The sequence below is a fragment of the Macaca fascicularis genome, chromosome 5 (assembly GCF_037993035.2).
Source record: "Macaca fascicularis isolate 582-1 chromosome 5, T2T-MFA8v1.1".
Classification (NCBI taxonomy): domain Eukaryota; kingdom Metazoa; phylum Chordata; class Mammalia; order Primates; family Cercopithecidae; genus Macaca; species Macaca fascicularis.
The window spans coordinates 108,594,327-108,610,027 of record NC_088379.1 but is presented as its reverse complement, the minus strand read 5'-3'; the positions used below and the strand labels follow the sequence as shown (position 1 = coordinate 108,610,027).

Here is a 15,701-nt window from a genome sequence, read left to right as displayed (position 1 = left end):
TTATGATGTTGTTATCTATGTTGCCCCTCAATTCTGTCTAGTTTAGCTTCATATATTTGGATGCTGTACTGTTAGTTGCATATATATTTATAATTGCTATATCTTCTTGGTCAATTGGCCCTTTTATTATTATGTAATGTCCTTGTCTCTTATGCTACTATTTGACTTAAACTCTATTTTGTCTAAGTATGGCCATCCTTGTTCTCTTTTGGTTACCAACTGCAATGAGTATCTTTTTCCATCCTTTCACTTTCAACCTTTGTGTGTCTTTAGATCTAATGTGAGTCTCTTGCATATAGTATATATTTAGATTTTTTAAAATCCATTCAGCCAGTCTCTGTCTTTTGATTGGAAAATTAGCCTATTTGCATTTAAATTAGTTATTGATAAGGAAGGGCTTACTATTGTCATTTTGTTAATTGTTTTCTATATGTCTTGCAGCTATTTTGTTCCACTTTTCCTCTCTTCCTGCCTCCCTTTATGTTTCACTGATTTCTTTTTTTTCGGTAGGGACATGCTTTGATTCCTTTCTCATTTTTATTTGTGTATCTTCTATAGGTCTTTTCTTTGTGGTTACTGTAGAATTACATGAAAGTATCTTATAGTTATAATAATCTATTTTAAATTGACAACAACTTAACTTTAATCACATACAAAAACTCTACTTCTTTACATCTCCTTCTCACTTTGTTACCAGTGTCACACAATACATATTTTTATATTGTTTATATAATTTAATAAAGTAATGTTATGCTTTTACCTTTTAAATTCCATGCTTCAATTACAAGTGAATTACAGGCTGGGTGTGGTGTCTTACACCTGTAGTCCCAGCACTTTGAGTGGCCAAAGTGGGAGGATCGCTTGAGCCTAGGAGTTTGAGACCAGCAAGACCTTATCAACACTAAAAATTTAAAAATATTATCTGAGTGTGGTGGTGCATGTCTGTAGTCCCAGACACCTAGGAGGCTGAATTGGGAGGATCGCTGTAGCCCAGGGCTGCAAGGCTGCAGTGAGCCGTGATCAAACCACTGCACTCCAGCCTGGGCAACAGAGCAAGACTCTGTCTCAAAAAAGAAAAAGAAACAAGTAAAGAAGAAAAGTGTTTTACTTACCACCATTACAGTATTACAGGATTCTGTGTTCACTCATATATTTACCTTTACCAAAGAAGTTTATATTTTGTATGCTTTTGTATTTCTATCCAATATCCTTTCATTTCCACTTAAGGACTCCCTTTAACATTTTTTGTAAGGTAGATCTAGTGGTGATTGACTCCCTCAGCTTTTACTTCTCTGGGGAACTCTTTGTTTGTCCTTCATTTTTGAAGTGCAGTTTTACTGGCTATACAGTTCTTGGTTGACAGTTTTTTTGGTTTTTTTTTTTTCAGTCCTTTTAATATATCATCCCATTCTCTTCTGGCCTGTAGAGATTTTGCTGTGAATTCCACTGATAGCCATATGACATCTCCCTTGTATGTGAAAAGTTGCTTTGATCCTGTTCCTTTCAAGATTCTCTCTTTGTCTTTGACTTTTGACAGTTTGATTATAAGGTGTCTCATTGTAGGTTTTTTTCAAATTATTTAACTTGGAGTTCTTTGAGCCTCTTGGATTTGTATGTTCATTTCCTTCCTTAAATTTGAGGTTTTGGTCATTATTTTTTTAACTGGCTCTCTACCCCTTTATTTTTCTCTTCTCCTTCTGGAACTTTCATAATGCATACATTGATCTGCTTGATGGCATCCTATAAGTCTCTTAGGCTGTCTTCACTCTTCATTCCTTTTCCCTTTTGCTCCTCTGACTCTGTAATTCCAAATGACTAGTCTTCAGTTTCACTTGATTCTTTCTTCTGCTTGATGTTATTGAAAACACCTTTGCAAAAATTGTAACTGAAGAAATTATGACAGTGAAAGAGATCAGACCTAATCAACTCCATCTTGCTTTTAACATTTAAACTGTCCTTGTCCATTCCTAGTAGTAGGATGAACTAATTTTGGGAAGGTATTCAGTTCATGGTTTGACTCTGAAACAAAGTTGATAATAGCCATCTCCCGAAGAGATCCCCTTCTTGCCTGGGGACCAGTCTGCCTTTGCAGGATAAACAAATTAGCTACAACATTAGAAATTACAGTTTAGGGGTTATGCAGCCTCTGGCTCCAAGAATCTGAACCTCTCCAAATTGCTCCTGAGAATAACATTATTATTGTAAAACCTAAAATCGGTGCTTGAGATATTTTGCAGACCCTGCACTAGATGAATCAGCTGATACCACCCAGATTGGTAATCTGGCTCAACTAGTTCTGCCATACCACCTACAAACAGAAGACAGCAAGAAAACATCACTTCAACCCCCTATGATTTCATCTCCAACCTTACAAATCCCTACTTCCCAAGCCCCTACCTGCCAAATTATCTTTAAAACTTCTGATCCCTGAATACTCGGTGAGACTGATTTGAGTAATAATAAAACTCTGGAGTCCCACACAGCTGGCTCTGCATGTATTACTGTTTCTCCATTGCAATTCCCCTGTCTTGATAAATCAGTTCTGTCTAGGCAGGTCACAAGGTGAACCCACTGAGCAGTTAGTTGCACAGTCTGTTGGTGATTTCCTATAGTGAATTTTTCAATTAGCTATTGTATTCCTTAGCTCCAGAGTTTCTGTATGATTCCTTTTGTTTGTTTGTTTCTATCTCTTTATTAGTATTTTCATTTTGTTCATTAATTATTTCCTACTTTCATTTAGTTGTCTATTTCTGTTGTCATTGGGCTTCATTAAGAGAGTTCATTTGGATTCTTTGTCAGGTAACTCATTTATCTATTTCTTTAGGGTTGGTTTCTGGAGATTTATTTTGCTCCTTTAATTTAGTCATTAGGTTTCTCTGTTTCTTCTTATGCTGTGTTATTTTTTATTTATTTTTGCCAAGATTTGGATGTTTGAAAAAACTGCCACTTCTCCCAGTTTTTATCAGCTGGCTTCATACGGAAGACCTTTACCTGAATCAGCATGGCTATAGGCTCTAGCGGCCTCTCAAACCTTTTCTGGGAATGCATCTTCTTTGGGTTTATACATGCAATATCCCAAGTAGAGGTTTGCCAGTTTCTTTTTCTGGAGCTGTTGCTCTCTCTGGTATCTGTCTGCCTGTGGTACTGCAGGTTCCCTGGTGCTGCATCATCTCTGACCTCTCCTTTATTCTCAGTGGCTCCCACGTATCCAAAGTATGCTGGTTGGGTGTCAAGTTAGAGAGAGAGAGAGCTTCAGGTAGCCTCATAAAACTGTTACATTCCAGTCTTCTCTTTCCCTGCTAATGGAGACGCTGCAAGTGGAGTGCTTTCTCCCAGCCACACCAACCTATTCCAGCTTGGGGAAGGGGTATCATGAGTATAATACAACAGCTTTTCTTATTTGTTCAATGCCACTATTCTTGGCTTTGCACTTGTCTGTGCTACTACAACTTCTTAATGGTTTGTTTGTTTGTTTGTTTGTTTGTTTGCTTTTGAGACAGAGTCTCGCTCTTTTACTCAGGCTAAAGTGCAGTGGCATGATCTCAGCTCACTGCAAGCTCCGCCTCCCAGGTTCACACCATTCTCCTGCCTCAGCCTCCTGAGTAGCTGGGACTACAGGTGCCCACCACCATGCCCGGCTAATTTTTTTGTATTTTTAGTAGACACGAGGTTTCACCCTGTTAGCCAGGATGATCTTGATCTGCTGACTTCGTGATCTGCCCGTCTTGGCCTCCCTACATGCTGGGATTACAGGCATGAGCCACCACACCCGGCCACAACTTCTTAATGGTTTATGGAACTCCATAAAGGTTTTTAGACCATATATTGTTGTTCAGTTGGTATCTTTGTGGAGAATCAAAGTTTGGAGCTTCCCATTCCACCATCTGGCTGACATCACTCTGTTTATATTATTTTTTATTTTTATTATATTTTATTTTCTTGAGATAGGGTCTTGCTCTGTCAGCCAGGCTGGAGTGCAGCCTCAAACTCCTGAGTTCAAGGGACCTCCTCCCTCAGCCTACTGAGTACTTGGACTATAGGCACACACCACATACCTGGCTAATTTTTTAATTTTCTTGTAAAGATGGGATATCATTCTCTTGCCCAAGCTGGTCTCAAACTCTTAGAAGTTCAAGCAGTCCTTCTGCCTTGGCCTCCCAAAGTGCTAGGATTAAAGATGTGAGCCCACCATGCCCTGCCTGTTATATTTAGTAGAAAATATGTCTAAAAATATGCTTACTTACTATATTGAATCCACTACCCAGAGCTTAACTGAACTATTTGTGTGACTCAGAATCTGTTTTTTTTTTTATTTTTTGTTTTTTACTTATTACAATGAACTACAAGTATGGATTTATTAATATTAATGAATATAAAATATACTGGAATCTTTTGTAGTTTTTTTTCCTTTTGTCTTCACCAAAAGCAGATACTTAAATATACTGAAATCTTAATTGACCCTTGAATGTTTCTAGGACTGACCCTGGAGCAAAAATTTTTATGTTGTTATTACGTTTTCTTTTTATGCTAAAATCATTTGTTTCTTTTTCATATAGTATATCAAAGAAGAATTGTTAATATAGCCCTTACCAGCCATGTGCTAAGTGCCACAGGTGTTTTGGTCTCTCTCCATTCTTGTACCTCACTTGGTCTTTTTTTTTTTTTCTTTTGGAGGCATAGTCTCCCTCTTTCACCCAGGCTGGAGTGTGGTGGCATGATCTCAGCTTACTGCAACCTCTGCCTCCCGGGTTCAAGTGATTCTCCTCCCTCAGCCTCCTGAGTACCTGGGACCACAGGTGTGCGCCACCATGCCCAGCTAATTTTTGTATGTTTAGTAGAGATGAGGTTTCATCATGTTGGTCAGACTGGTCTTGAACTCCTGACCTCAAGTAATCCACCTTCAGCCTCCCAAAGTGCTGGGATTACAGGCATGAGCCACTGCGCCCAGACTACCTCACTCTGTCTTTTAAGTTGGCTGTGTAAGTGGGGGAGCATCTTGTGGCTCGTTAAGTCTTTGTTTTCTGGCCTATTTATATAATGGACATTTCTGAGTTGTGTGTATATATTAAATTATTTGAGAGTATATATTTAATGGACTAAATAGATCTACATGTTTAAAGACCATTTTCATATATCTGTTCTGTACAATGCTTACCTTTCTTCATGAACCACGTAGATTTGCTTTTCTGATGTGTAGTATATATGAAAATATTTCTTTGTGAATTTTTTTTTATTGTGTGCCCCTACAGGTGGTATAGTTAATAACGCCATAGCCTCTATAAAGAGCGTATCTATTAGTCTGCTGGCAGGAATTGTTTTGGGATTTTTTGTTCGATATTTTCCAAGTGAAGACCAGGTATATACAAAATCTATTTTATGGAAGTATAGTGTTAGACATTTTTTTCAAAATATTAAACTTTAGTAAGATCCATGAAACTTGATACTTAATTCTATTTCTCTAAAACTAGCCTCCAATGCCTGCTCTGTACTTGAAACTGAGCACAGCAGTGATTGATACAGGTCCATGGCTTTGATTAAAGTCTCTGCTTCCTGATTTGGCAAATAAGGAATATAAAAATATATACTTAATGCAGAGTATCCCTCTGAATTATACTTTCCCTTTCTCTACTAAATTGCCTACTGATATTTGATAATTTCCCCCAAATTTTCCCTTAAATATTTTAAGGGGAGATAGGTTCCCATTAATTTCTGCATATTTTCTGACTTAAATTCACTCCTACTCTCCTTTGACAAAGGCAACACTCTTAAACTTAGCCATTTCCTGCCTTAAATGAAAATATGCCATTATTTTTGTATTTCTATAATTTCTATCCAAATTTAGCTGTAACATATTGGCCAAAGAGACACTCAAATATTTTTTAAGAATTCATTGGATATGTTATATGAAACTGGAGATTGTATGGGTCTCTTTTCTTCTTCACTTAAAGTAATATTTTAACCATTTTACTGATATTAGTATCAGAGATATGGCAGAAAATGAAACGTTACTAATTGTTAATTTTGTTACTTGGTAGTAAGTCTCCTAAAATTTATAGTGAGAAAGAATATCAAAATTTTAGACATTTAATATAATGTTTAAAGACATAATATCAAAAGGTCAAAAATATATAGTAGATAATGTCAAATCTTGTATTATATATTTAATGTAAACTAATTTCTAAATATCTATCTAATTCTAGAAAAAACTTGCATTGAAGAGAGGATTCCTTATTTTGACTATGTGTGTTTCTGCTGTCTTAGGCAGCCAACGTATAGGTTTACATGGAACTGGAGGATTATTCACCCTAGTGTTGAGTTTCATTGCAGGGACAAAATGGTCCCAAGAAAAGGTGAATATTTTTAATACGCTGTATTTTAAAAGCTAAAACAACTGAATTTTTTACTATATTTAGGAAATCCCCTCATTCTGGTTGGAAAATGTTCCAAAAGGTTTTCTGTCCTCAAGAAAGTGTATGAATCACTCAAGGAAATAAAATATTTAGGAAAAGCACCTGAAAATATACTAATATGGAATCAGAAGTTGAGTTATCACATCAGGCTTCTCTTTTTGCTAAGAGTTATGTAATATTATTATATTACTTTTATGAATGTAATTATTTTATTCATTGAAATTTTAATTATACAATTAATCCATGAAAAATGTTTGTAAAAGGCCAGGCACGGTGGCTCATGCCTGTAATCCCAGAACTTTGGAAGGTTGAGGCAGACAGATCACCTGAGGTCAGGAGTTTGAGACCAGTGTGGTCAACATGGTGAAACCCCATCTCTACTAAAAATACAAAAATTAGCCAGGCGTGGTGGTGTGGTGGTGGGCACCTGTAATCCCAGCTACTCAGGAGGCTGAGGCAGGAGAATCACCTGAACCCAGGAGGCGGAGGTTGCAGTGGGCCGAGATCATGCCATTGAACTGCAACCTAGGCAACAAATGCAAAACTCCATCACAAAAAAATAAATAAATAATAAACAAATAAATAAAAATAGAAATGCTTGTAAAATAATAAAACATAGAATAAAATGTAAAAGATTTCTTTATTCCCCACCACTCTCAAATATCAAACCCCCTTACACTTTTAGGTAACCAGTATTCTATTTATAGACATTGAGATCGTTTCCACTTTTTGTTATTTACAAACAGTGCTGTCGTAAACAGTGTTGTTCATGTCTTTTTTTGAGATGCAGTTTCAATCTTGTCACCTAGGCTGGAGTGCAGTAGCATAATCTTGGCTCACTGCAACCTCTGCCTCCTGGATTCAAGTGATTTTTCTGCTTCAGCCTGCCTAGTAGCTGGGATTACAGGCATGCATCACCACACCCAGCAAATTTTTGTATTTTTAAGAGAGACAGGGTTTCACCATGTTGGCCAGGCTGGTCTTGAACTCCTGACCTCAGGTGATACTCCTGCCTCGGACTCCCAAAGTGTTGGAATTACAGGTACATCTACTGGGATAGAGTCCTATAAATGATCTTTTTTTATTATTTTTTTTTTTTTAGAGACAGAGTCTCTCTATGTTGCCCAGGCTGGTCTCAAAATCCTGGGCTCAAGGGATCCTCCCAACTTGACATTGCAAAGTGCTAGGATTACATGCATGAGCTACCACACCTGGCTGGAAATGATGTATATTTTATTTTGATGGACACTGCTAAATTATCCCTTCAAAAGATTTTGGTTATTTACATTCTGCCAACAGTTCACAAAAATATCTAATGTCTTAACTCATCAACAGCACTTGATATTATCACTAGTTCTATTCTTTCTACTATTAGATGACCTCATCATTCAGTTCTTATAGTTTCTTACAATTATGTGATGTCATTATTCTTTATTTACATTTCTCTGATTAGTAGTAAACTTCTCTTCATATATTCTTTTTAAAATACCTATGATCTTCTTTGACCATTTTTATTGGGTTATTTATTTTTTTGTTTCTAATTTATAGTTTCTAGTAGTGTTAGGGCTACAGATCCTTTGTTATGTATATATTGCATATAATTTTTGCTTATCTTCAACTTTGTTTATGGTGTCTTGTGTATGGAAGTAAAATTTCCTATGACCAAACCTATTGGTTTTTCCTTTTTTGGTTTTTGATTCTGCATCTCATTTAAGAAGGACTTTCTCACTGAAGGTTATAACATATAAACATTACAAAGATATACTATTTTGTATATTATCATTTAATATTTTGGTAGTTTTTGATTGTTTAATTTGTTTCTTCATTTAGTCTTTTAATCTATCTGGAATTTATCTTTGTGAATGCTGTGAGGTAAGGAGATATATATATACATGTGTGTATCTTACAAACTATATATATTTATACACACATACAGTTTGTAAGTTAACTGAACAGAGATAGAATTACATCATGCGCGATGTGTGTGTGTGTATATATATACACACACATAAATATACATATATATTCAGACACACATATATACTTGCATGTGATGAATATGTACATACAGATATATGCACATAAACTAGACGGTCATTTTTTGCCAAATTTTGTTTATTGACCAATTCATTAATAGTTCAGTTTTTTAACATGAACTAAATTCTCCCATATATATTAATTCTGAAGTCTATTTAATCCTACTTCTCTATTTCTATGCCAACACCACTGTTTTAAATCACTGCAGTTTTATGTGTCAAAATCTAATATAGATTATACTTCTTTTTAAAGTATTTTTGGCTGTTCCTACACATATTCTTTCTTAGATAAATTTTAGAATCAGCTTGAGAAGTTCCCTAACCAAAAATCATAGTGGCATTTTGTTTAGTATTCTTATATAATCATAATTATAAAAGAAATGAAATGAATGAAATGCAAATCAATAAATAAAATTAAAACTACAAGAATTTTTTTAAATGATAAAAGAAACACAACTAAAATAAGTTTTAAAGATTAAAAGTAACAAAAAGGATAGTTATGCTGTAAAGAATACTAACACTGTTTTTCTTTGTTTTTCTTTTTTTTTAACCATAGTTTAATAAGTGGGAATCAGAAAACGCAGTCTTAAGGGAAATAGTTTTGAAGATAGTTTATGCCTCAAGGAAGAGACACCAAAGTTCTTACGTATCTTCTGTTTAAAAAAAAAAAAAATGTTAAACCCAGACTGAGACTGAAATCTCTTCATCCAAATTCCTGAAGAAGAGCCAGAATACTGTAGGCCAATAGGGCCTTTCCTGTAACCTTTTAATTGGGGAAGTAGCACTGGGAGGCATTCGTTTCCAGAAAGGGAAGCTGGGTAGGCAACTAAATGAGAATCTAATATATGTTTTGGTTTTGTTTTAAGGAAAAAGTAACTAAAGTATTCAACATGGGTTCTTTGGAAGCAGGCCTCGCAGACTTCCAAATTGTTTTTCCTAGTAGTATATGCTATATCAGGATTCACTTTAATGGGATTGAGTTCCAGGATGGTTGTTAGTGGAGGGCTTCCCAACCCCCTTCTGAGAACCCAAATGTTTGCATGAACTGGGTATGTTCTCATCAGGCATGATGTAGTTCTATCTCTGTTCGGCTAACTTACAGACAAAATCTGGAACTCATACTAAACATGGCTAGAACCCTAAGGATATCATTTATTTTGTGACAAAATGGCCAAATAGTATTATTTTATTGCTTTGTGAGTTTCTTTTAATCAAATTCTACCGAAGTGCTTGAGTAAAACTATCAAAGTGCTCAGTTTTTATTAATTAAGTTTAACATTTTTATTAAAATAAAATGTCTTAAGTTTATTAAATGTTAAGTGACTTTAGGCCAGGCATGGTGGCTCATGCCTATAATGCCAGTGCTTTGGGAGGCCACAGCCAGAGATCGCTTGAGGACAGGAGTTCCAGACCATCCTGGGCAACATAGCAAGACCCCATCTCTACAAACAATTTAAAAATTAGCCCGGCATGATGATACACACCTGTAGCTCTACTTGGGAGGCTGAGGTGAGAGGATCACTTGAGCCCAGGAGTTCAAGGCTACAGTGTGCTATGATTATGCCACTACACTCCAGCCTGGGCAACACAGCAAGACCCCATCTCTAAAATACTTAAAAGTGAAAAAAAAAAGGGGGGGAGACTTTAAGTTTCTGAAATGTATTTATGTGCCAAAATAATTATAAATGTATTTCTCTTTTCTATAGATGAAAGTCCAAAAGATTATTACAAATGTATGGGATATTTTTCAACCACTTCTTTTTGGTTTAGTTGGAGCAGAAGTATCTGTTTCATTGCTTGAATCAAATACTATTGGTAAGAATAATTAGAACACAAAAATATATGAAATTCAAAAATATTTAAGAAAATTATAAATACTCATTTTTATTTACAATATATATTTGAATGACTACAAGGACCTTCTTCAGAAACACATGTTGATACAGTGTCATATTTTCATATTGCTCTTCCTTTACACTGTGTGCTCTGTTTTCTTTTTAAACCAAGGACAGCCCTGAATATCTTCCCTGAGTTATCTGAGGAAATAAATATAAGATTTCTTTCCTGAGGGAAAATATTTGATACGATCAGCACTTTTTGAATACTTTCATTTAAAAGTATTGGCTGGGTGTGGTAGCTCATGCCTGTTATCTCAGCCCTTTGGGAGGCCAAAGCAGGCAGATTTCTTGAGGTTAGGAGTTCGAGACCTGCCTGGCTAACATGGGGAAACTCCCTCTCTCCTAAAAATACAAAAATTAGCCCAGTGTGGTAGTGCACACCTATAATCCCAGCTACTCAGGAGGCTGAGGCAGGAGAATCATTTGAACCCGGGAGTCGGAAGTTGCAGTGAGCTGAGATTGTACCACTGCACTCCAGCCTGGGTGACAAAGCAAGAATCCTTCTCAGAAAATAAATTATTATTAATAAAAATAAAAGTATTCAAAAAAGGTCTATTAGTTCAAAATTGTATAAATGTCATCTGTCTTATTTTTCATGGTACCTCCATCATCAGATAATCTCTTGCACTTTACAGAGAATCCTCAATTGTATTCATTTTTTATAATCATTGATTTTATGTAAAAAACACATGAAGAGACAATAGCCTTAAAATGCTTTCAAAAGTTTTAGAAATCATATTCCTGAGCATAAAGAGCACTTCTTCACAAATATTTTGTTATTTATGTTTGTTTTCATCTGTTGTAGGCATATTTGTTGCCACTCTGAGTTTGGCATTATGTGTTCGAATTTTAGTCACATATATATTGATGTGCTTTGCTGGTTTTAGTTTTAAGGAGAAAATATTTATTGCTTTAGCATGGATGCCCAAAGCTACAGTACAGGTAAGAACATATTAAGCCTATTGCTTAATGCTTTCATTTTGATGCTTTTAAAATTTTAAATGAAAAATGTTACTCCAGTCACAAAATATGAGCTATTATCCTTACTTTTTAAATGTTTGAATGTAACCAGTCCCAACTACTCAAGAGTCTGAGACAGGAGAACCACTTGAACCCAGGAGGCAGAGGTTGCAGTGAGCTGAGATGGCACCACTGTACTCCAGTCTGGGTGACAGAGCAAGACTGAATCTCAAAAAAATAAACAAATAAATAAACAAAAACAAACAAAGAAACTTAATGTTACTTTCTTCTCTTTTTATTTTCATTTTGAGACCAGTTCTCACTCTGTCACCCAGACTGGAGTGCAGTGGTGTGATCACGGCTCACTGCAGCCTCAACCTCCTAGGCTCAAACAATCTTCCCACATCAGCCTCCTGAGTAGCTAGGATCACAGACAACTGCCACCACACCCAACTGTGTTTCTTCTGATTTTTTTTTTTTTTTTTTTTTTTTTGGAGACAGAATCTCACTCTGTTGCCCAGGCTGGAGTGCAGTGGCATGATCTTGGCTCACTGCAACTTCTGCCTCCCAGGTTCAAGTGATTGTCCTGCCTCAGCCTCCTGAGTAGCTGGAATTACAGGTGCACACCACCACACCCAGCTAATTTTTGTATTTTTATTAGAGATGGGGTCTCACCATGTTGGCCAGGCTAGTCTCAAACTCCTGACTTCAAGTGATCCACCCACCTCAGCCTCCCACAGAGCTGGGATTACAGGCGTGAGCCACTGTGCCTGACCATTTTTTCTGCTTTTTTGTAGAGAGGAGGTCTTGCTATGTTGCCCAGGCTGGTCTTGAACTCCTAGGTTCAAGTGATCCTCCTGCCTCAGCCTCCTGAAGTTCTGGGATTACAAGCATAACCCACTGGGCCCAGCCAATGTAACCTTTTTAAATCTCAGTTTTAAAAGCAATTCTTTTGAAATTAAAAAGTATTCTTTCAATAAGTACTTCCTAAGTTTATGAAAATATGTTTTGTATTTTCCTAAAATATATAATAAGAGTATATCTGAAAATTGGAGTTTTTATATTTTACTGAATATAACAAAGCTAAATGTTGCAATTTTAAAAAGCAGAGACACAGGCCAGGCATGGTGGCTCATGCCTGTAACCCTAGCACTTCAGGAGGCTGAGGCGGACAGATCACTTGAGCTCAGGAGTTCAAGACCAGCCTGGGCAACATGGTGAAACCCTATCTCTACAAAAAATACAAAAAAATTAGTCAGGGGTGGTGGCACGCACCTGTAGTCCCAACTACTTGGGAGTTGAGGCAGGAGGACTGCTTGAACTCGGGAGGTTGAGGCTGCAGTGAGCTGAGGTCACACCACTTCACTCCAACTTGGGTGACGAAGTGAGACCCTGTCACAAAAAAAAAAGTAAAGTAAAATAGAGACACATCGACTTTTTAAAAAATACTTTCCCTACCTTTGCCACTCACTCCATCACACAAATGCACATATGCACATATATTGTTTTTAATTACACATTTATTTGTATAACTATTTGGTTAATGGCTAAATCCCTGCCCCCGCCCCCTTGATAGACTATGTAAGGAGAGGGACAGTGTCTGGTTGTTGCAGTTGTTTTTCATTATTTCTCCCTGGCACTTAACACAGTGCCTGACACACAGGAGGCAAATATGTATTGCATGCCTGCAAGAATGAGTGAACGGAAAGGGAAACCTTGTAATTTTGCCCTCTTATTCGAGGATATTCTCCTCCTACTGAAATATATTGCTACTTATTGTTAGACTATTTAACTTGGCAGCATAATATACCTTAATTTCCTGTGGTTCTTAGTTGTTATTCCAAAACAGAAGCTCCTAAATTTTCATGCAGAAAAAGCCTCTATTATCATGTTAGAAAAGCAGGTTCATAGGGCCAGACTACCTGTTTTGAATACCATGTTATTTGCCCATACCTCGGGAAAATTATTTTCTAATCTCTCTGTTCTTCAGTGTTCTCATCTTACAATGAAGTCTATGACTAGATCTATTTCTTAGTAGTGTTGTCAGGATTCAATGAGATAATCCATGTAAAGTGCTTAGCCCTCTCTCTGGCATATGGTGGTGCTCAGTTAACAATGTTGTTATTTTATCTTACGTTCAAGTAATATAAATAATAATAACTTTTTTATTTTTAATGTCTACTGTAGGGCATAATAAATCTACAAAAGGAGTATCTATGCATCCTTCTGTTCTCTCTCCTTCCAAAAACACTCTCGCAATTTTGTTTTATTATTTCATCATTTTCATAAAGCAGGGAAAAAAGAAAAGCAGGTATGAGGAAAGAGACCACTCACTCAAGTCCTGCAGTATTATTCTGCTTCTGCCTATTCCTGTCTGCTGGCTCTAGGCTAGCTTCTACACAAAGAATATCAAGCTGGTTCCAGGAACTGGCAAGATATAAAAAATTAATTATTTATACAAGTAGAGTCACAACAGCAGTAATAGAAAACGATAATGTCACAAGTAAGATCAACAAATATTTTAAATTTCAATTTTGAATTATTTTCACTTTTATCCTCTTCCACTGTTCTCTGCTGCTAAAATAAAATTGGCTAAGGTTCAGCTCTTTCTCTTGTTCCTCAGTTTCGAGTTACTGATAAAAATTAGAGTGGAAAAATAGAAGCTATTAGGAGAGTAAATAAATAATTTAGTTTACAAATGTAAGATCAGCTTGGCAATTGGATTCTTTTAAAGAAATAATATTCAATTTCAGTCACTAGGAGGAAATCATTTATCATCTAATAATAGTTCTCACATAATAAGGTTGTCACGAGAATTAAATGAGTTAATAAATGGAAAGCTTTAAGAATGATACCTGCCATATGATGAATGCCATATAACTATATAAATATTATTTCTAGTTTCACCATTATCATCATCATCTCTTAAAAGTCAATGGGTTTGGTTTTTGTTTTTGGTTTTTTCTGTTGGCAGTTCTTTTATGTTCAAATCCTCTTCTAAACTGTAAAATTCTTTCAAGTTGGTTTTCTGCATGATTATCTTTTTCTCCCTAGCATCCTCCAGCACACTGGCTCATGTTCAGTACATTAAAAGTTATGATATAAAAATGATACCATTTTAAATTATTGATCTAGAATACAGAAATTGATTTTAAATTGAGGGGTTCTTTTGCCATAATGTTCCATATCAGAGGTAATGTTTCTACCATTATGTTGTTACTTTGCAACTCCATAGAAAATATGTTATATATTGGTATTTAATTCCCCAAAATTTTAGGGCAATTTCATGCCTAGATGGTTAAACACAAAGAAGGAGGGTTAGCAAGAAATTTGCTTTATGTTATTAAAAATAATGTGGTAGAAGGTAACTAGGGAAAAAAACTTGTGGCCCAGTAAAGTCATTCTAAAACAATAACTTCAAAGGAACTCATTCTCTGACCTGGCAGGGGATGAGGAGTGAGGGAGAAAGAAACTTACTACTATCTGAATACCTACTATGTGCCAGGTGTTCTTTGCATTCTCATATTTAATTTTCACAACCGTCCAGTAAGATAAGTATTTTGTTCTTCATTTTACAACTAAGTAAGTAGAAGTTCAGAGAGTGTGAGTCATTTGTAAGTTCACTAGCCTCGTTGCAGCAAAAATAGAATTCAAACCCAGTTTGCTAGATTCCAACCCTGCTGTCAATTCTACTATAACACAGTGCCCCCTGAATAGGGAGAACAATGAGAAGAAGGGCAAGAGATCCTAGAGACCCATAAGAAACCTTAATATTTTATGTTGTCTTGTTGTCACCAAGAACCACTGGTACATGGTACAGGCAACTAAGCAAAACTGGTTTCATTAGAAATCCTGGTGTTATTAGGGTAACATGAACACTCAAAAGAGATATTTGAATAGAGGAACACTGAGAGGACAAGAGTGCAAAATCAGCCCAAAAATGTTTGCCTGCTGATTTGTCACTATTGTACTCTTCCTCCACATATATTTGCTAGGAAGAACATAGAACTGATGAGTAAGTTATGAAAATTACTGAGTACTTTTTTTTTCTAATAGTCTAGTACTAGATTTTGTTTATTTTAAGAGAGCCATTTACATTATATATTAACTCCATTTAACATTTTTCTTTATGCCCCATTTTTACCCCTAAATGCAGGCTGTGTTAGGTCCTCTGGTTCTAGAAACAGCAAGAGTCTCCGCACCCCACTTGGAACCATATTCGAAGGATGTGATGACAGTAGCATTTTTAGCCATCTTGATCACAGCTCCAAATGGAGCTCTACTTATGGGCATTCTGGGGCCTAAATTGCTTAGACGCCATTATGATCCAAGCAAAATAAAACTGCAATTGTCAACATAAACATATAGAGCATCATTAAAAAGTTTACCTGTCATCA

General features: G+C 36.1%; 1 protein-coding gene across 2 annotated transcripts in view; it reads left to right on the top strand.

Moving 5' to 3' along the window:
• The window catches only part of SLC9B1 (solute carrier family 9 member B1), a 122,119-nt gene extending 106,418 nt beyond the window's left edge, over positions 1-15,701 (top strand). For both annotated transcript variants that reach the window (XM_005555564.5, XM_065545283.2), the window contains 5 exons: positions 5,250-5,356; positions 6,201-6,350; positions 10,153-10,261; positions 11,150-11,286; positions 15,461-15,701. In XM_005555564.5, coding sequence (XP_005555621.1) covers positions 5,250-5,356; positions 6,201-6,350; positions 10,153-10,261; positions 11,150-11,286; positions 15,461-15,664 — 707 coding nt within the window. In that variant the 3' untranslated portion in view covers positions 15,665-15,701. The remainder of the gene's footprint in view (positions 1-5,249; positions 5,357-6,200; positions 6,351-10,152; positions 10,262-11,149; positions 11,287-15,460) is intronic.